This window comes from Mustela putorius, unplaced genomic scaffold (genome assembly GCF_011764305.1).
Source record: "Mustela putorius furo isolate JIRA1106 unplaced genomic scaffold, ASM1176430v1.1 tig00000095_pilon_pilon_pilon, whole genome shotgun sequence".
NCBI classification, from domain to species: Eukaryota; Metazoa; Chordata; class Mammalia; order Carnivora; family Mustelidae; genus Mustela; species Mustela putorius.
This window is the reverse complement of record NW_025421280.1, coordinates 29,078,177-29,099,746: the sequence shown is the minus strand read 5'-3', so window position 1 is coordinate 29,099,746 and position 21,570 is coordinate 29,078,177. Positions and strand designations below refer to the sequence as shown.

Here is a 21,570-nt window from a genome sequence, read left to right as displayed (position 1 = left end):
AGCCCGATGCGGGGCTCGATCCCAGGACTCAGGGCTCGATCCCAGGACCCTGGGATCATGACCTGAGCCGAAGGCAGAGGCTTTAACCCACTGAGCCACCCAGGCGCCCCCTTTCCTCCTCTTTCTTCCCCGTTCCTCCTCAGACCTCTCCAGCCGCAGAGCAGGAGGAATATCCAGGGCAGTGTACCTCAGCTTGCAGAAGGCTTCCAGCGGCCACTTGTGGCTGGATCAGGCGGGGCTGGAGCGCATGTGTGGGTCCCGGAGGGGAAATGCATTTCCCTGGCGTCCTGTCATTGCAGGAAAAATGTGGGTTCTAGTTCTCTTGCTCAGCAGGTCCACCCTTCAAACTCACCCCCACCTTGGAGCCTGACATGGGGAGACCTCATGAGGGGCTGAGACCACTTCTCAGGGAAATTCAGGACAGGATCTGGATATGATGTGCCCCCTCTCAGGCCCTCCTTTGGCATCCCATTTCCCAGATGGTAAGACTGAGCCCAAGGGAGCTGGCACAGCTCACAGTCACAGCCAGGACCTGGCAGAACTCCACGGAGAGGAAGCTCTGCTTCCTCTGTCTGGCCACATCCTCTCCTGGCCCCCTGACCCCCTGCAACCTTACCTCCTCACCCCAGGTGCACCCTTCTGACTGGACCCTTGACCCCCTGAATCTGATGCAGGTAATCCCCAGGCAGGCCTGTTCCTTTGTTCCTGCCCCAGCAGTCATGTCTCAGCCCAGGCCCTGGGCTGCTTGGAGGCAGGACTTGAACTCCTGCCAGGGTGTGCTATCCAGAGGCCAGAGGCTTCCTGGTTCTGTGCTAAGAACTAGTGCAGGCCACCCTGATGACTCACGCATAGGGAGGGAACCCCCAGCTAAGTTTTGGGTCCGATTCTGTTCTCCTGACACCTAAACTCTCAAGTTCAAGTTTTTACCTGCTGCACCCTAGCTCTGAAAGGGCAGGGGTGGCTGTTAACTTGGGAGCCCAGAGTCCCTTTCGCCCATCCCCCAAGTCACCCCCACCACGTGGGTCGGGCTGAGTTCTGAGGATCCAGTACCCGGCCGTGTGACCCTGGACTGGTTTCTCTGTGTATCCCGCTGGCTCAGTCCTCAGGTCTTGGGTGGCTGCCAGGTGGGGAGGTGGCAGACCGGCATCCTGCCATTGGCTGACGCAGCCAAGCCCAGCCTCCCCCAGTTCAGAGGTCACGGGCCGGGGACAAAGACCTTCCTGGGGGTGGGTGGGAGGGGGTGGAGCTTGTGTGGAATCTGTGCCAGTGGAAGAAGATGACCGGGTGGGGCGGGCAGGGCTGAGAGTGTTCTGGTGGCGAGGAGTGGGGGGTGAGGCGGGGCACTGCCCCAGGCAGAAGTGACTCCAGAAATCCGACTGGCGGCGGGGGAGGGGGTGGGGTGAGGTGGGAGGGGTGGGGGTGGTGGTTTCCTTGTAAGCGGACCTCCTGGCAACCTCCCACTGATTGCGTTGGGGTGCTTTTTCTTCAGTCTCTCTTTTTCTTCTCCCTCCTTCACCCCAATCTCTCCCTCTTCCTCTGCCTCCTCCTCTGGAATTCTCCTGATCCTCCTCCTCCCTTTGCCCCCAACCCCAAATGTTTGCCCAGTTCACAGTGCTCACTTTCTCTGCCTCTCCCTGCCCCTCCCACCCTGTCGCGGTCCCTGTCCCTCCTTTGTGAGCAGTCCGGGGAGCTCATCTTTCTGCCCCATTCCTGGGTCTTAGGAACTCACCCTCTATTCCCTCTGCTCCAGGATGTCACAGCTGAGCCTGTCCTGGCTGGGACCGGGGCAGCTGGCAGCCTCCCCGTGGCACCTCCTGCTGCTGGCTGGGGCCGCCTGGCTGCTGGCCCGCATCCTGACCTGGAGCCACAGCTTTTATGACAACTGCTGCCGCCTCCGGTGTTTCCCGCAGCCTCCGAGGCGCAGCTGGCTTTGGGGTCACCTGGGCCTGGTGAGTGTGGGTGGGGGGACGGGTCTGGGGTATCAAGGTGAATGGACTTCCCGAGGGGTCTGGGATGGGGATCAGGGATTTGGCTGGGGCCTGGGACGGCAGCGAAGGGCTACAGGAGCCGGGTCCCCTGGTGCCCCCACAGTTTCCCCAGGCCCACTGTCCAGGGTCCACTCCCTGCCTGGCCCATCTTTGTTGGCCTGAGGCCAGCAGGTGCTCCTGTCCCACAGGAGTCTACTCTGACTTCTGCTCTTCTCTCCCCTCCCCCCAGGGGGGCACAGCTGGGCTGGAGGATGGATGTAGGCTGTCTGTCCTTTTCCTCCCCTTCCTCCTTTTGTAATCTTGTCTTCCACCCCCCAAGGGATATCAGTGGGCTCCACTGCTCAACCTGGATAAAAGTTGACCAGGAATCAGGGGCACCTGGGTGGCTCAGTAGGTTAAGCCACTGCCTTTGGCTCAGGTCATGACCCCAGGGAGCCTGCCTCTCTCTCTGCCTCTGCCTGCCTCTCTGCCTGCTTGTGGGCTTTCTCTCTCTTTCTGACAAGTAAATAAGTAAATAAAATCTAAAAAAAAAAAAAAAATTGATCAGGAATCACTCTGGCCTGGACCTTAATGGCCAAATTTATTTCACTTAGTGCCCCCATTTGGCCCATCTGTCCCTGCTCCAGCTTGGTTCCCATGCCTGTCCCACAAGACGAGCAGGACTTCGTCACCTCTGAGAAGCAGTCTGGCCTTGCGGACCACGGCATGAGCCCCGAACCTCCTTGTTCTCCGGGTCGTAGCATTCTAGCACACAGCCCTTCCCCTGGGCTCCCCTGGGCAACTTCTTCACCCTCCCTTAACAGGTGGGGAGCCCTCAGGGCTCTAATCCGCCTTCCTTCTTCTCCGGCTCCCAAGGCCATCCCCTGACCCCAGGCTCTGGCTTCCAAATGAATTACAAGTTCAAGTTCAGATCTCCGCGGGGGGGCCCCAGCCTCCCTTTCTCAGGTGGGGTCTCCGACGCATCTCATTCTACCAAGTCAGAGTCGGAACTCGGGGTCCCTTCCTGGCGCTGTCCCACGCTCAGTCTTGCCCATCCTTCTTTTACTCACTTCTCACACTTCGGGGCCCCCGGCCCCCCTCTGTTCTCTCCTGCAGTCAGGTCCTTCAGCATGACCAGACGTGCTGCCTCCACAGCCTCTCCTCAGTCTGTCCCTTCTCTGCAGCCTCCTGCCACTTCTCCCGCCACATCCACTGGCATCTTTCTCCAGGAAGCCGTCCCTCTGACTGCTCGTGCCCCTTATGACCACTCTTGTCCCTTGTCACCCTTCCTCTCTTGAGCCCTGGAGAGATTTTTCTGAAGTTTAGCTTTTGTTAATACCATTGCTTGGCTGAAAACCATTGTATGAGATTGCGCATCGTTCTGAACATAGAGACTAAATGTTGCCAGGCCCACTGCATACCCTAGATACTCCAAGCTTCTGCTTTCTCTTCTCAACAAGCCAAACCCTTCCTACCTCAGGGCATTTGCATATGCTGCTCCTTTGCCAGAAAGGGCTTCCCTTCCTGTAGCCACTGGGTTGATCCCTCCTTTTTGTCCAATCTTCAGCTCAAGTGTAACTTCTCCAAGCCTCCCTTGATTTCCCCCCACTAGAACTTGACCTCTGACTTGGTCCTGCTCAAGCTTAAACAGTTAATTGTCCAATTATTAGTGTATTATTTCTCTCTCCCACTAGACAGTAGCACTGGGGGATAGCCATGATATCTATAATGCACAGCTCAGGAGCTGACATACAGTTGAAACTTAATAAATGTTTGATGATGTCATGGTGGAAGCCATGTCCTAGGTTGGGTGAACTTACTATCGCCTCTCTTGGTCATCCAATGCCAAAGGGATGGGTGTCCAGCTTCTCCCTTCCCCTCCTGCAGACCAGCTTATTACAGAATAAGATGTCCCGAAATTGTGCTGAAGGTTGCCTAAAATTCTGGGTCTTGGAAATTTCTCAGCAAGCCCTGGAAGTAGCAGAAATGTCATAAAGTTACCACAGCTCCTATGTCTTCCTCTAAGGGCTTTGCCATGGAAACTGCTCTGGGTCACTCTTTCTCTGCTAGTCCCTCCTGCTGTGTGTGTGACCTCAGCTGAATCACCCTCCCTCTCTGGGCTAAAGTCATCAAGTGTCTCAGGGTCCTTGGGGATCAGGGGGCAGTCAAAAAGGTGAAAATGACTTCTGTTCACCTGTCTGGAGCACCTGGGAATATTTGTAAGGCCAGGATGAGGCATGCTGGAGGGATGGAGGACTGGAGATGATGTCTTCCCAGCAGCTAACCCCTTCCCAGGAGCTAACCACTTCTCCTTTTGGGGGATGTGGCCTTGGTTTCTTAATTTGTAAATGACATGACTGATGGGAGAGTCCATAGGTGCAGGGGAGATAGAAAGAGATAGACAGATAGACAGAAAGACAGACAGACAGACAGGATACTCTGTGTACAGCCAGGCAGGAAGTAGGGGCTCACAGGTGGGAGCTGCCTTCCTGACTGACGAGCAGAGCTCATGTCTGTCTGCTGGGGCCTGCCAGGGCTGGAAGGTCTGTAGACCCTTCACCGTGTGGGAACTGGGGACTGTGTAGACTGGCCAGGACATGACAGGGTGTGGGAATGAGCCCCTGGACAAATCCTGAGGTCACCGTGCTGACCACAAACCTCCTCCATGGGGACATTGCTGAGGTTGGAACCACTCCCAGGAGAAGAAGAATCTAACTTCTCAAGCCAAGGTCAGCCTCTCTATGCGCAGAAAGCATGTCTTCTCCCTGTGATCTGGGGTGCGCCCTTGGGAATGGAGAGGCCTCCAGGACCCTCCTGTACCCAGAGTGAAGGAGCAGGAGGAAAGCAGAGATTCCCTCCATCCAGGCAGATTCTGGACACTCTGTCCACTGTAGAGGCTACAGGGGGACATGCTGCGGCTTCTTCTGGGGAAGTGACAGCTCCTGTTTCCTTCTAGTTCTCCCCATCCCCTACCCCCCCACCACCCCACAGAGCAGGGCTTGAGGGTCATAAGTCAGCTGGTGGTCATCTACACCCAGGGACTTATGTTCTGCCTGGGCTCTCACCATTTTTTGCAATCCTGACATTGCCTGATCTGTCACCATGCCACAGGTACCCACCTGGAATACGTGGTAGTGGGACCTGTAGCAGCATCAGAGGGCTGCAGGCCCCTCCTTACCAAGCTTCTGGGCAGCCTCTGTAGATGCCAAGGCCCTTCCTGCTCTCAGGTGCCCTCAGTCATTTCTTTCTTTCTGCACACTGCTTCGGGATGCTTGGAGAGATTCAGCCCCAGGCTCTGTCCTGGAGGAACCTCAGTCTTGGGCACATAGAACTAGAGACATCCCCAATTCTGTGTGGTTAGAATGGGTCTGAGGGAGAGACAGGGGCTGCGGGAACCCAGGGGGAAGCAAGGCCTCTGCTGTGTGGGCAGGCTGGAAGATTTCTTGGAGGAGGAGTCACTGGAAGTGGGTCTGGAATGATGGGTAGGAGTTTTCTTTTTTCTTTAAGAAAAAAGATAAAGTGTATACTGTGGAGAGGAACAGCCCACTCAAAGGCCTGGAGGGGATAGAGCTAGCACCTGGCTTTTGAGCAACAAGGAGTTCAGTTCAGTGAGAGCAATGCTGGTGAGACGCAGGAAAAGGTGGAGGGGACAGCAGAGGCAGCAGGGGCAGGGGCTTTATTCTGAGGGCTCTGGGGAGCCATGGAGCGTGTGGAGGTGAGGAGGCACAGACTCAGGGAGTAGGAGAGATGGAGAGAGAAACATGGGTGAAGAAAGAGGGAGATACAAAGTGAGGGAGACAGAGGACATACACAAGAGTGTAAAAGAAACACACATACACAGATGTAAACACATATCTATCATCTATCCATCCATCTCTCGACTCTCTCCATCTGTCCTGCCATCCACACATCCATCCATCCATCCATCTGTCCACCCATCCATCCACACATCCATCCATCCATCCATCTGTCCACCCATCCATCCACACATCCATCCATCCATTTGTCCATCCATCCATCCATCCATCCATCCATCCATCCACACATCCATCTATCCATCCAACCATCTGTCCATCCATCCATCCATCCACCCATCTTTCATTCCTCCATTTTCTATCTCCATCTATCTCTATCATCTAGCTGTCTATCTATCTGTCTATCATCTATCTGTCATCATCATCCTCTAGCTATCTATCAACATCTAAAGAAACAGATGAAGAGAGTGAGGAGAAAGGGAGAGACTTTGAGATAGACACACAAAAAGACAAACAGACCACCAGAACGAAGCTGATTTAGTGAGATACAGAAGTGTAGACTAATAATGTGGGCAGAAAGGGAAGTGGAGGAGGGGGTGTGGTGGGTGGAGGGTTGCAGTGGACATTTGTGAGCTCTGGGGTCTCCTGCCTGACCTGGCCTCATTCTTCCCACCCATCTTCCCCTGGCCCTCCCATCTCCAGGTGAAGAGCAATGAGGAAGGCATGCGGATGATAGAGGATTTGGGCCACTACTTCCGTGATGTTCACCTCTGGTGGATGGGGCCCTTCTACCCTGTACTGCGGCTCGTCCACCCGACCTTTGTTGCACCCCTGCTCCAGGCCCCAGGTATCTCTCCCAGGATCCCCAGCCTAGTCTCTCCCCTGCTCCTGCTCCCAGCTCTTTCCATTCCTGGACAGACCAGGTTGAACAAGGAAATGGGTAATGTTGACAGAGACCTGCCAATAACCAAATGAATGACTCTAGGCAGGTCCCTGGCTCTCTCTGGTTGCCAGTCCCTTTCAGTTTTGAGTGGCGGAAATTCAAAACTGTTGGTCTAAGTAAAGAAAGTGAATCTATTGACTGAAAAGCTGAGAGAATATTGTCTTTAGGTATAGTTGACATGGTTGGATCTAGGTCTTCAAACAGTGCCATTGGGAATCTGTCTTCATCTTGTAGTTCTGTGTTCCTCTCTGACACCTTCATTTTCATGCTGATAAAGATGAATCCGAGAAGCTCAGCTCCCATGGAAATGTGAGTTCATTCTCTGCAGACCTGGAAAAAGTTGCAGGATTCTTTTAAATTGGCCTGGCCTGGGTCACAGAGACCAGTTTTTCATCTAGTCACTGAGACTTGATTGCTGAGGCTTAGGGTCATATGCTTAGCTCTGGAACAGTGAGTGGGATGGCATGGTCAACCTCCTAATTACTTGGATTGAGAGTGGAGGAGCAATGAGATGCTAGTTCCAGAAGGGGATGGATGCTGGGCAAGTAGATACCACAGATGTTCAGCCACCAGCATCACAGCTAGGTGGGCATTTCTTGGGTGAGGAAACCAAGGCTCAAGGAGACATAATAACTTCTGAAGGCCACATAGTATGTTGAAGCTTCCCTCTTTTGTGTGTTCTTGGCTGCTCTAGCTGCCTCTGCCAGAAGGGACTCTAAGCTGGAAAGGGATTTGGGGTATGAAGATGGCAAGAGTATTATGGGGGAATGCCTACCAGATCTCAGATCGGTCAACTGTCTGGTTGGCCGTGGGGGGTTGGTCTAGAGCCCAAGGGCTGCTCTTCGTGGTGGGTGGAGCTCAGCATCTGAGGGTGGCAGCATCCTTTGGTCTCTTTAAGGACATAGGAACTCCTTACCTAAGCATTTAATGGCCAGTATGAGGTGGAAGAGGATACTGAGGAAAGCTAGGTCATGCCTGGGCCATGTCTGCGCCATTAATGGGAACTTTAAATCCTGTCTGGACCATTTGTGGGTCACACGGAGGTCATGTCAGGTTGTCTTGGGGTCCATATCAGAGCACATTGTGTCCTGTCAGTGTGTGTTACACATGTTGTTTCATGTCAGGACATGTTCACACATGGTGGGGCCATGTCAGTTGTTACAGGAGATGTCAGGGGTTCTGGGACAGATGAGGTGTCCTAGGTGCCAGTAAAGACATTTTGTGGATTTGTGTTAGGGGTTTTGAACACGTTGGAGCAGGTAGGAGCCATGTCAAGATGTGCTGGGGTGTGTTGTGCCATGTTAGGGTGCATCTAAGTACATGGGATTGTTCTGCCTTTGTTCTGCTCTGTGCTGCAGCCTGGTCTGGGTCCCCTTCACCTGCCCGCTCCTCTCTGTTTCCTCCACTCTTGTTCCCATTCCTGCTATGCTGGGCTTGGAGGGGGTATGCAGACCGCTGGTTGGGATCGTCCACCTCCCAACCAAAAGCCCCTCCCCACCTTTTTTCCATGGCTCCTGATTGTCGATCTCTTGTGTCAGCCACCATCATACCCAAGGATATGTTTTTCTACAACCTCCTGAAGCCCTGGCTAGGTGAGTAACTGTTGGTGAAGGGGGTCGGTTGACCTCAAGGTTGACCTTGAGGTCTCAGGGGAAGGCACTGCCCTTGTCCATTCCTTGTGACTGCCTCTACTAGGGGATGGGCTCCTGCTGAGTGCTGGTGACAAGTGGAGTCACCACCGTCGCTTGCTGACACCTGCCTTCCATTTTGACATCTTGAAACCCTATGTGAAGATTTTCAACAAAAGTGCAGGCATCATGCATGTGAGTTCCTTAAATCCAGGGTCCCAGCTGGGGCCTTGGGAAAAGGGAAGTAGCCTCAGACACATATGATCTGGAGTCCTGGCTTTGCTGTATGGTTTTAGGGCCATTCCTTTTTCTCTCCAACCTTCCGTTTCCCCATCTGTAAAGTGTGTGTGTGTGTGTGTGTGTGTGTGTGTGTGTGTGTGTGTGTGTGTGAGATACGCCCGGCTTAAAGAGTGATCAAGGTGATATAATGGAATCATGATCCTGGCACATAAAAGGCACTCAGAATGTTTTAGTTTCTAGTCTGCTTCACTGAAACTGTAAAATTCAAGACATAAATGATGAAGATTGTATAGTAGCTCTTTCTGCAGAGCATTCACCTTAAAACTCACTGGGTTGAAAAAAATGAATGTTTGTGGTTGCTTCCAAGATGATGAATCAGTAGAGTAGTTCTTATCTTGGCTGGAATCACTCACACATCTGTGGTCATGGGCGGGTTTGGGAGACAACTCTGCTCATCCAGGCTCAGCTCTGCTGCATGTTTGTGCACTGGTTGAGGATTGCCTTGGTGAAACAGCCGGATGCTTGCATTTATCCCTCATCCTCCAATAAGCTAGCCTGGGCTTGATCACACGGTGGAGACTCCAAGAGAATGAAGAGAAACATGCAATATCTCTTGAAGTTTAATTTCAGAACGGGCAACTATGACCTCCACCTTCTTCTGTTGGCCAAAGCAAGTCCCACATTCAGCTCAAGAGCTGGAGAAAAAGGTTCTACCTCCTAATGGAAGACCCGCACAATCTCATTGCAAAGGGTGAAGGTATAGGGAGGGACAAAAGAATGGGGACATTTTTGCAGCAGTCACCTACCACTATGATAATGACGAAGATGAGGATGAGAGCTAACAGTCATTCAGCACTTGCTGTCTATCAGAAATTATGTGCCAGTCGTACTACATATGTTGTCTAATTTAATTTTCACAACCATATGAGTTAGAGATGATTATTATTGCCCCATTACAAGTGATGAAATTGAGGCTCAGAGAGATTAGAGCGCTTGCCCGTGTTCACATAGCTAGCAAGTAAACTAATAAGTGAAGCTGGGATTCCAATTTGGTTTGTCTGACACCAAAGCAAGTCATCCTGTTACCAAAGTTTGACAGATAGAGCCCAGTGAACTTTGACAGGAGGAATGAGTTGACTAAGAGCACACAGAGTATAGGAGGCAGAGCCAGGTTTTGAACTCAGGTCTCCTGACTCCCGGCCACAGGGTCTTCCCCCCAACCCCTTAATGGCATCTTAATAGTAACAGTTTCCACTTTCACCCAAGCCTGGTCATTCCTGGTGTTGGGTGTCTGGGGTGGAGGATCGGGAGGCTGGGCCTGGGGGAGTCCAACCTGGTGGTTGGGCTGAGGAGGAGCTCAGGAGTGGCAGGTCCCAGCCCCAGATTTGCCCCTTTCTCTCTCCAGACCAAGTGGCAGCATCTGGCCTTGGAAGGCAGTGCCCGTCTAGACATGTTTGAGCACATCAGCCTCATGACCCTGGACAGTCTGCAGAAATGTGTCTTCAGTTTTGACAGCAATTGCCAGGAGTGAGTCTTTCCAGGGCGTGGGAACATGAACCATAGACCCAAGGGGGTGGATGGGGAAGGGAGGTCTGACCAGGGCAATCAGAAGGGACTTCCTGGAGGAGATGGATCAGAAGTAGACACTGAAGGACAAGGAAGGGAAAGAGAGCAAGTGATCATTTCAGGTAGGTAGAAATGTTTGATAAAGTCCAGGGGGCTAGGATGAGCAAAGCATGTGTCATAGTGAGGAGCCACCTTGGGAATGAGGTTGGAGGGCTTGGCAGGGGCTATATCTTAAGGACATTCAAATCCAGACAAAGGCATATGAAATTTCTCCTGAGGTTTCCAGGGAGGCAAGGAGGGTGTTTGAATAGATGAGGGTCATGGTCAAAGCTGTTTTTGGATATCTGACTCTAGAGAAGACCAGCTGTTTAGTATAGACACAGAATTCAAGGAGACCATGGAGAGGAGGAGGCTTGAATTTGGTGGAGAATATGGGGCAGATTTGGGAGAGACTAAGGAAGAATGGGCAGGGTCAGATATTGTGTAGGAAAGAGAGGAGACAAGCATGATGCCCAAGCTCTACCCTGGAGTCTGGGACCTGAGGCTGTCATAGAGGTGGGATGTAGAGGGAGAAACATGCCTGGAGAACTCTCTTGTTTTGGATAAAGGCCATGGGGCTCTGATGAGCAAAGTGTCTGCCACAGTGCTTCTGGTTTTCTGGTTGGAAGGCACTCCTGGGGTTTCATGTGGGTTAAAAAGGCGTTTCTTAAGGTTCTCTCTGGCCTGGCCCTGCAGGAGTCCCAGTGAATATATTTCTGCCATCTTGGAACTCAGTGCCCTTGTGGTTAAACGGCAAGAGCAGATCTTCCTGCCCATGGACTTCCTATACAATCTCACTCCCGATGGGTGGCGCTTCCGCAGGGCCTGCAACCTGGTGCACAACTTCACAGATGCTGTTATCCAGGAGCGGCGCCGTGCCCTCATTAGCGGGGGTTCCCATGACTTCCTCAAGGCCAAGGCTAAGACCAAGACTTTGGACTTCATTGATGTGCTCCTGCTGGCCAAGGTGGGCTTCCCTGGGATCAGAATTCAAGAGATAGAGTGGACCTTGACTTCAAATGTCACGTGGAAGAACTTGGACTTGACCTGCAGGGCACTGGGCAACCACGGAAGGTGCTTGAGAAAGGGAGAGATGGGTCAGTGATATGTTTTAGACATGACTCTGTCGAAGGCAGTGTGGAAGGGATAAATAAAAGGCTGGAGACCAGGGAGGAGACCTGTGGGGTGGGCTGTAGAGAAGATGAAGGACAGATCCTACTTTGATGATGGAGCCTGAGGGACTGTTTCAGATTAGACTCAGACACCCTCAGAGCTGGCATGATTCAAGAGGTCTTGCCCTTTTTCCAGGATGAAGATGGAAAACAATTGTCAGATGAGGACATCCGAGCAGAGGCTGACACCTTCATGTTTGAGGGTGAGCATCCCAGTGTGGGACTATGGGGGAGTGAGGCAGGGGTCTGGCAGGGGTCTGTCCAATCCCAGGAACTTGGTAGGTGGGCCCTGGACCAGCCCACCCCACCCCATCCTCCCTGGGGGCCTTAATTAAAGGCGCTGTCCACCTTCTGGTGCTGAACAAGCCCAGAGACCCAAGCCCGTCTGACTGCTTCTCAGGCCATGACACCACCGCCAGTGGCCTCTCCTGGGTCCTGTACAACCTTGCAAAGCACCCAGAATACCAGGAGCGCTGTCGGCAGGAGGTGCAAGAGCTCCTGAGGGACCGTGAGCCTCAAGAGATTGAATGGTGAGTGCAGGTCCTCGTGGTTTGTTCCTGAACCTCTCTCTTTGGCTTTGCTCCCCAGCTGGGGGGAGAAAAGAACTTTTTCTTAACTCTGTCATTATTGTTTCCTGGAAATAAGAGCAGAGCCTAGAGGCAGCCTGGTACCTAGCCTGGAGAGCAGGGAAATCTTCTAGGCATATGCAACAGAAAGATCTGAGTGTCCACATTTTATTCTCTGCTTACTTGCTATGTAACTTTAATAAAATCAGTTCCCTCTTCTCAATACCATTTCTCCTCTGTAAATGGGAGTGGGGCAGGGAATATCTCCTCCACAGGACTGCTTGGAGAACTGTGACAATGGGTTTAGAGCAGATGGCATCCAGCATGTATGTGTTCAGTAAATGAAATTCTCCTCTCCCTTGCTTTCTGTCTGGAGTTGCATGTTTTGCCGAAAGATCCTCACTCCCCTTAATTTTTGCTCTTATATCCAATTACCACCTAACAATCTATTATAGGGAGTCACAAGAAGTTTTTGGGTGTGAAAAAATCACCCATTTCTTTGTTCAATAAACGTGTCTAGACTGCTTGCCCTCTCCCAACTCTGTGTCCAGTCCCATTCAAGTCTTACCTGGGCAAATCTGGGGCGGATAGGAAAGAAGGTGGGTGAGGTTGGGCAGTGAAGCAGCAAACAGGAATTTACCACTCTGGTTTTGGGTAGTGGACCGTGCTCCAGGCCTTGGGGATACCTTGTGCAAAGACCAGGATAGAGGCATACAGGAGTGAGCCTGGCATGTTTGGCAGGAGGTAAAAGTAGGCTGGATCTTCATGAAATTTAGAGTGTAAAGAATCAGAGGGGCTCCCAGTGAGGCTAGAGCTGGTAATGGAAGTCCTTTTAGGAATGCTTTGGAAACCATGTAAAGAATTTCCAAAGGTGGCAGTTCAAGTCCTTTGGGAAGCCAATATTGGATAAAAGATAAAATAAAAGTGGGCAGGGATGCTGCCATTAGGAGAGTCTTACATTTGGGCAGAAATGGTCAGGAAGTAGGGACCCATCATGCCCTGTCATTGGCTGGGAGCTACCTAAAAAAGCATGAGCTTGGCTTGAATACTGCCACGGATCCTAGAGACCCTATAACTGATGCTGTCAGCCAACTGCACTCCTTGCAGCTGGACAGCAAGCTTTTTTTTTGAAGGGAGATTCATGGTTAACATAGGATGGCAATGGGGAGTCATGGGAGATGTTTAAGTAGAGGAGAGAAAAGTCAGATATTATTAAAAATTATGTAGTTATAGGGGCAAACTGGAGGCAATGAGCTGGAGCCTGGGAGCTCAGGGTGCAGATTTGGGGCCAAGGGTTGAAGGATGCAGAGGAGATACTAGACCGAATACTTTGGAAGTAGTGCCCTCAACTTCAAGGCTTTGCTCAGCATAGCAGCTCTGTGAAGTGGAGAAGTGTTTTTCTGCTTCTTTCAACTTCAAACAGTTATGCACTTGGTAAAAATTCAAATAATATGAAGTGGTTTATCATGGATATAAGGCTTTGTCTTTTTTTCTTTCTCAGCTCTATTGAGATATAGTTGACACATAATATTGTGTAAATTTAAGGTGTACAACACAAAGATTTGTGTACATGTAAATTGCAAGAGGAGTGGAAGGTTAACCTCTTCTATTATTTCACATAATCCTCTGTCTTATGCCAGCACCCCAACCCCATCCCCACCTTTGATGGTTTCCTGTGTCCTTCAGTCTATGCCAACATGTATCTGTCCACCAATTCTTACTTCACTTTTCTTTCTACAACTAAGAGTATACACAGAACATTCAGGCATGCACGTTGACAATATAACTTCAAGATCTTTTCATTTTTTTCCCAAGATATAAATTTTGGGAAATTAATTTGAATTACAAAATCAGTAATGGGAAGAAGACTTTTTATTTTTTCTGCACAAAATGAAACACTGTGGAGATGATTAGGTTCACCTTTGTTGCCCTCTCTCCAAGCCTAATCAATGCCCTGTCTCCTGAGGGAACTCTGGGGACATCAATTTGTCATATGTCCTTTCAGACTTTTCTGAAATTCTTATAGTTACATATTTATATTAATTATTATAGTTTAATAGAAATACATGCTCACACATTTGGTCACTTGTTCTTTTCACTCAATATTGCATCTAGAGCTCCTTTCTGAGTGCTGTATAGCATTGCATAAATTATTCAGCTCACCCCTCTGTTTGGGACATTTATGTGAAGATCTGTAGTTGTGATAGATATTGCTGAACTGCCTTTCAGCATCTCTGTATGGATTTGTCCTGCAGTGTATGTTAGGACTAGTGATCCCTCTTGCCTCCTTTTTGATAGCTGTATAGTATTCTACCACACGGATGTACTGTGATTTATCTAAACATTCCTCTGTTGATAGACACTTGTAATTTGGGGGCTTTTGCTATAATAAACATAATGTAGGAAACATCCATGTACACTGACTTTTGCTCATGTGTGTGGATGTCTCTCCAGAACAAATTTCTAAAAGTGGTGTTACTGCATCAAAGACCATTTGAGTTTTCACAGTTTAGTAGCTCTTGGCAAATCCACTCCTACAAATGGATTTTCTTTTTTTTTTTTTAAAGATTTTTATTTATTTGTTAGAGAGAGAGAGAGAGATACAGAGCGCAAGCACAGGCAGACAGAGTGGCAGGCTAGAGGCAGAGGGAGAAGCAGGCTCCCTGCCAAGCAAGGAGCCCGATGTGGGACTCGATCCCAGGACGCTGGGATCATGACCTGAGCCGAAGGCAGCCGCTTAACCAACTGAGCCACCCAGGCGTCCCAACAAATGGATTTTCAGAGTGCAGTTTCCTTGCATCTTCACTGACAGTGTGTTATGAAACTTTAAATAAGTGAATATAATACTTTGTTATTCTAATAAATATCACTTTAAGTAGGGTAAAACTGAGCACTATTTTCATATGTTTATGAACCATGCATATTTCTTTTCCTGCGAAGCATCAGTTTGCGTAATTTGACCATTTTACTTTGAGTTTTTTTTTTTCTTACTAATTTATAAGGACTCTTTAAATAGAAAGAGCATTAGTTGCTTTTTTTTTTTTAAAGATTTTATTTATTTATTTGACAGAGAGAGATAGAGATCACAAGTAGGCAGAGAGGCAGGCAGAGAGAGAGGGGGAAGCAGGCTCCCTGCTGAGCAGAGAGCCCGATGCGGGGATCAATCCCAGGAACCTGAGATCATGACCTGAGCCGAAGGCAGAGGCTAAACCCACTGAGCCACCCAGGCGTCCCAGCATTAGTTGCTTTTTTATTTTTTTAAAGATTTTTATTTATTTGACAGCGAGAGACACAGCAAGAGAGGCAACACAAGCAGGGGGAGCTGCAGAGAGAGAGGGAGAAGAAGGCTTCCCGCTGAGCAGGGAGCCCGATGCAGGGCTCCATCCCAGGACCCCAGGATCATGACCAGAGCTGAAGGCAGACCCTTAATGACTGAACCACCCAGGCTCCCCTAGTTGCTTTTATATTATGCAAAAATTCTTTCCCAGGAGGAAAGAATGAAACTACTTTAGTTTCATTCATTTCTTTATAGTCACATTTATTAGCTTTTTTTATATCTTCTTTTTTTTTTTAATGCTTGGATAAACCCTTCACACTAATACTAAACTGTAAAACTTGTTTGATTTTCTTCTAGTGGATTTATTTATTTAAAAATGTTATTTAACTTAAATTTTATTTAATATTTTTATTATTATTTCTTACATTTAATCCTTTTTCCATATGAAATCCATACTGGTCTAAGTGCTGAATTAGGAATCTGTTTTTTTCTCCGAATGGTTAACTGATTATTTCAACAGAATTTGATACGTATTTTTGTATTTGTCTTAGGATTTTAAATAACAGTTTTACAATAAATTAAATTTGTTTGCATGTTAGGGTTTATCTCTGGACTTCATTCTGTTCTATCTATTCGCATATTCAAACGTAAGTACTAAGTAGTCTTCCTGATCATATTAAAAAACATTTTCATACTTGATAAAGTTGGTCCTGTCTCATTACTTTGCATTTTTTCTTGCATTTTAACTTATTTCATTTGATTCTGTGATTGGATTGGGTAGTTTGAAAAATACTCTTGACAATTTTACTTAGTTAGTTATTTGGGCACCAGGTGCCAAAGATGAAGTTAACCGTGGCCCTCAATTCATGACTAATTATCATCATTTTTCTATACAATACTTACTTATTTCCATTCATCCCAATTCTCCACTTGCAGCCCTCCGCCTGTATGATTCTAGAGCGTTTAATCCTTTTGTTTGCATAATTTGTTGTTTTGGGTGGATGTATCTTAAAATTCACAAATATGTGTTACATCCCAGATCAGGTCCTGCTGGTTCTTACCTTTTTCAGAAACATAGCACTATGATTTTATTAGACATCCCTGATTCTGTGTTGCATTTAGGTTCTTGCTTTGAAATGTCATATAGAACTCTCTCCAGTCCCTCAAAGCTTAATACCCAGGAGGCTTCTATATCATTACTGCAGTGAATATCTTGGTGTGCATGTCTTTATCTACCTGTCTGAGACTTTCTCTGGGTTCTGTGCCCAAGAGCCAGCTTGCTAGGTTGTAAAACACCCATTACCTTTCCTTGATCACACTGATGCCTTCTAGAGTGATCGTTCCTGTCCATACATTCACTATCAGCGCATGAGGTTTCTCTACCCCTACACTTCAGCTACTTAATCCTAACCATCACCCACCTTGTTAATTCTCCCCTTGAGTAGATGTGAGATAATATTTCATTGCTAGATATTTTCCATTTCTCTCATAACCAGCGACTTTGAGCTTCCCTTCATGTTTTAAATCTCTGAGTATGAGCTCCCGTGAATTCCTAGATCATGTTCTTTGTCTGCTTATCTCTTGAGCCCCTGTCATCTCTCTTGTTGATTTGCAGGAATTTCTTGTATATTCAAGATGCTGTTCTAGATCTATCTAGCTATTGCAGATAATCTGTGAATCTCTCCTCTGAATGTTAATTTGGTCCCTGCTGTCTTTTGTTAAACAGAAATCCTTAATTCTGTGCATATTTTTCCTTTTTTTTTTTTTGTCTTCCAGTTTATGTGTTGGGGGTTTTAAGAATTCCTTCCTACTCATAGGTCACAAAGATGTCTTCTATGTTATATCTTCTTTTAACTTTATGGTTTTATCTTTTAAATATAAGAGAAGACTCCATCTTGATGTGGAGTGTGTGATAATTCAGTTCTTTTTGTTTCCACATCATCCGTTGTCTGAGCCATCCATTGTCCAGGGGTTGTGGGGCCTCCTTTACAGATGTTACATTTTTACATATCCATGTGCCTGTCTCTGAGCTCTCTATCCTGTCCCATGGGTCTATTTTCCTGTTCTTGCAACAGTGTCATGCTGTTATTTTATTTTAATACCACGCTTTTTCTGGTGGATGAATTCCCTTTCTTCAATTTTTGTTTTTAAATTGCTATAGCTCTTGAACTTTATTTTTCTTCAAATGTAGTAACATCACTGAGTTCCAAAAAAACCCAACAACTAGATTTTTACTGGATTGCCTTGAATATATCAATTAACTTGTAGGAATCCACATCTTTATAATATTAGGTCATCCCACCTTAGAGTGTGGGTCTCATTTGTTCAAATAACCTTTTAAGTCCAGTATAGAGATTTTTTTTCCCTTTTCAGCCAACTGTATACCTTAAAAAACTTTCTTATGCAAATATGTTAATACTTTCAAGGATTCCTGTGAATGGCGTGCTTTGCTCAGAAATGCTTCTAGGGTACCTGGGAGGCTCAGTTGCTTAAGCCACTGCCTTCACTCATTCACTCAGGTCATGGTCCTGGGGTCCTGGGATCAAGTCCCACATTGGGCTCCCCCTGCTCTGTGGGAAGCCGTCTTCTCCCTCTCCCTCTGCCTGCCAATCCCCCTGCTTGTGCTGTCAAATAAATAAATACATTCTTAAAAAAAAAATTCTTCCAAAAATACCAGGCTAAATTTCCTTCTAGTGACTTTTGTGATTTTGATTTTCTAATGCCTAAGTCTTTGGCCCATCTGGAATTTATTTTGTTATAGAAGTGAGAGTCAGAGCAAGATGGGGAGAGGGTCTTCAGGGGCAGCAGGAGGGCTGGGGGAGTCTTTGATTCGATCCCTGGATAATTGTTGGGGGTCTTCCTTAGGGACGACCTGGCCCAGTTGCCCTTCCTGACCATGTGCATTAAGGAGAGTCTGCGGCTGCACCCACCGGTTACAGTCATTGCCCGCCGCAGTACCCAGGACGTCGGGCTCCCTGATGGCCGGGTCATCCCCAAAGGTGTCCACAGCATCAGGGGGAGGAGGGTGGTAGTCCCATCAGCTGAGACCTCACCCTGACTATTACTCTTTTCCCTCATAGGGAACATCTGTGTCATCAGCATCTTTGGGATTCATCACAACCCGTCTATCTGGCCGGACCCTGAGGTGCAATTCCTCTCTCTTCTCCATCCCTCGACCCAATGAAGCAGCAGGGTCCTGACTGGGGAACTCAGACACTCCCTTTCCACTATATCCACATCAGTCTTTTCTAGGATTGTCTGGGTATCTTGGGAAACCCCACCCAGCAGCCTTGCCTCTCTCCACCCTTAGGTATACAATCCCTTTCGCTTTGACCCAGAAAACATCAAGGAGAGGTCACACTTGGCTTTTATTCCCTTCTCTGCGGGGCCCAGGTGAGCTCAGGGGGCATCCGAGGTGGGAATGGGGCGGTGGGGCAGGGGTCTGGGACCGAGATCCCAGACAAGGTTGTGGGGGGCGGGAAAGGAGGAAATTGAGGATGGCTCTCCTTCTCTCCCCTCCTCAGAGGTTAGAGGTAAGGGTCTGGGAAGTGGGGGTAGGGTAGGTCCAACGAGGGGTCCACGGTGTGGGCCGCGCCCCTTCCCCGGTCTCCTGGCCTGAGTCCAGGGCTGGGGTCCGAGTCAAGCTCGGGGCTAGGCAAGCCCACATGGGGGTCCCAGGCATGGTTTGCTTCCCTCCTGGATCCCTGCGGGCGGGGCAAAGGGTCCCGGACCAGGTTCTGGGCACCATGGGGCCTGCTGGGGTCCCTGGCGAGTCAGAGCCCCCACTGGTGCCCGCAGGAACTGCATTGGGCAGACGTTCGCCATGACCGAGATGAAGGTGGTCCTGGCGCTGACGCTACTGCGCTTCCGGGTCCTGCCGGGCGAGGAGGAGCCGCGCAGGAAGCCGGAGCTGATCCTGCGCGCGGAGGGCGGACTCTGGCTGCGCGTGGAGCCGCTGAGCGCGGCACCCCGGTGACCCAGACCCTACACGCCTCACTTTACGGATTCCTGGGGATGAAACTGTGTCATCTCCTCTGTCGGAGCCTCACCGAGAGCCAGCAGGAGGCGCTTGGGACCTGTGGGCACGCAGGGATGGGTGAGGGGAGGGGAGACTGATGTCTGAGCCCAAGACCCTGACAGCCTTTTCAGCTGACTACAGGCCCCATGCTGATTGTGGGTTCTCTCAGAGTTCATAATAAGGTAGTTTATCCTGTAGGCAATAGGGAGCCGTGGGAGGTGTTTGAGCAGGAGGGAGATCAGGGTTAAGGACTGACTTAAGGGGCATGTCTGAGTCTCTGGGTCACAGGAGAACCCGTGGTGGCACTGCACTCTGATCACCCTGCTCTCTGTTCATAGCTAATAAACCTAAACTTTTTAACCTCAGAATCCTTTACTATGTTTCTATAGTTAACTCTGTTTACTTCAACACAGCAAATATAGATACTTTATCCTGTGTGTCTGATCATTGCAATCACTGTGTCTGTTATACAGGCTGTTTTTGGTGGTCTTCACTGGTAGGGTCGTGTTCTTGTGTGCCTGGTTATCTTTGTCTGGGTGTTGGTTATGATATTTGAAATAACATTTGTAAAAAAAAACAAAACAAAACAAAACACTAGTAGAATTTGAAGAAGGTAGCTTTTCTCTAGGGAGGAAGTCTTGGAGCCTTGCTTGTTGAAGATTATGTTAAATGAAGCTCAAGGCTTGTGGTGCCCAAGATCAGGAAGGCACTTCCAATTCGAGCTGAGAACAAACTTACAGGGTCCTCTAGTCCTCTCACCACAAGGGGTGTAGCTTTTTGAGGTCTCCACTTATGTAAGGAGGGTCTTCTCACAATTCCTTTTTCTTGTATCCCTGGAGGCTTTGCTTTTTCTCCCCTGATCATGAGGCCTTCAAAGCAGCTTCACATTTTCCTGACTTGAGAAATGCCTCCCGGGCAAACATGTAGTACCTGTTCTTTTAGCTCTAGGCTTCTATTTTCATTTGAGTGGCGTCCTTGTAATTTTTTTACTGTCTTTTCTGGTATATATTCATTTAAGAAATTGGAAAAGTATCCAGCTGTGAGAGTTCAATTTTTTAAAAATTGAAAGTTTAATCCAAATAACCTAGCTTGCCATTAGTGGGAACAGGAAGTCTTGATTGGAATTTTAATGGTCACTCCGCTCCTGAATGTATTGAGGGTGATAATTGCCTTTAAGTGAATAGATTCCTGGACCACAAAGCTAACAACAAGTCTTAAAGGAGAAGAAAGCACATCACCCAGAGATCCTGGAACTTGGGCTAAATGGAAGGAGCAGATGGACTTTGAGGTCGACTGCTCTGGGGTGTTCCTTGTATAGGAAGAGGAGTGCACATTGGATTTTTTGGTAGTCAACAGGATGGACAGTGTCAGAGACTGCTGTGTATCCTGACATCCCTTTTTGCAAAACTTCCCGTAATCCTTAATTTTTAGTTAGGTGCATGGTAGGCTAAATACAGATAGTATTTGAGAGCTTCTCTTGAAACTAGATTAGCTAAATGAGTATACCCTGTCCCATATGGAAAAGTCAAAGAATATCTGGTAATTCTGGAAACCCTCCTGAAGAGAAAGCTGGAATTCTCTGTCTAGTTTCCCCCTTCTTTTCTGCTTCTTGGGAGTGGTGTGTGTAGCTGGAGCTCCCTCTTGGATCAAGAGGACAAGACCACTCCTTAGGAAAGGTGAGGCAAATAACTGAATAGAGCAAGGGTCAGATCTCCCTGATCCGGGACCTCCTGGAGTCATACTACCAAGATCACAATCTCAGTGTGCTGTTTCCTAGCTATGTGTGTCGGGGAAAATTGTTGATCTCTCCGAGGCTCAGTTCCATTGCCACATAGTAATAGCCCCTTATTACACTGATGGGGAGATTGCATAAGCAAATGTGCAACATCAGTGAGTCAATATCTGGTAAGCATAGGTACTTAGTGAGGTTTAGTTTGTTCCTTTCTCTCTTCTTTTTGCATCACGTTCTGAAATAGAAAAAGCTTCAGTCACAAAAGTTAAGTTTAAGTATTGGTAAATGTGGCAACCTTCTGTTGGGAAAAACTATCATTAGAAGACCCAGTTAGTTGTAAATATCCATAGTTACCTCAGAGAAACTTCAAGGGTCTTTGATGGCAAACTGGTCTTGAAGCTCGGAACTGAAAAAAAAAAAAAATCCCCCCCACCCCGGAGAGGCATGATCCGGGTTTCATTTTTGCCTAAATGTTTCAAGAGGTGGAGGTCATTGAGTCTTCAATAGTGAGGTGGGGAGTGGATTCTGCCTTCAGCACCTGGGACAGCGGCTGTCTTTGGACTCCCTCCTCTCAGGCTGTTAGGAGCACCCACCCTGGAGTAGGGTACAGAGTCCAGGACCTCAAAACCTTTCTGGGGCTCACAAAATGGGGCCTCTGGAGGCTAAA

At 48.5% G+C, this 21,570-nt stretch overlaps 1 protein-coding gene across 5 annotated transcripts; it reads left to right on the top strand.

The window, feature by feature from the left end:
• Positions 1-1,233: 1,233 nt before the first annotated feature.
• On the top strand, positions 1,234-19,536 carry LOC101692373 (cytochrome P450 4F6). Of its 5 annotated transcripts, none has more exons than XM_004761118.2 (13): positions 1,234-1,284; positions 1,751-1,949; positions 6,425-6,569; positions 8,204-8,257; positions 8,361-8,488; positions 9,939-10,060; positions 10,961-11,105; positions 11,447-11,513; positions 11,711-11,840; positions 18,019-18,152; positions 18,234-18,298; positions 18,464-18,546; positions 18,952-19,536. In XM_004761118.2, the coding sequence occupies exons 1-13, from the start codon at positions 1,277-1,279 to the stop codon at positions 19,127-19,129; spliced, it is 1,458 nt and encodes a 485-aa protein (XP_004761175.2). In that variant the 5' UTR covers positions 1,234-1,276; the 3' UTR covers positions 19,130-19,536. The 5 variants fall into 5 exon arrangements, with proteins under 5 accessions (XP_004761175.2, XP_004761170.1, XP_004761171.1 ...); XM_004761113.2 differs by having other exon boundaries at positions 10,835-11,105; XM_004761114.2 differs by having other exon boundaries at positions 1,242-1,330; positions 10,835-11,105.
• The last annotated feature ends 2,034 nt before the right edge of the window (positions 19,537-21,570 follow it).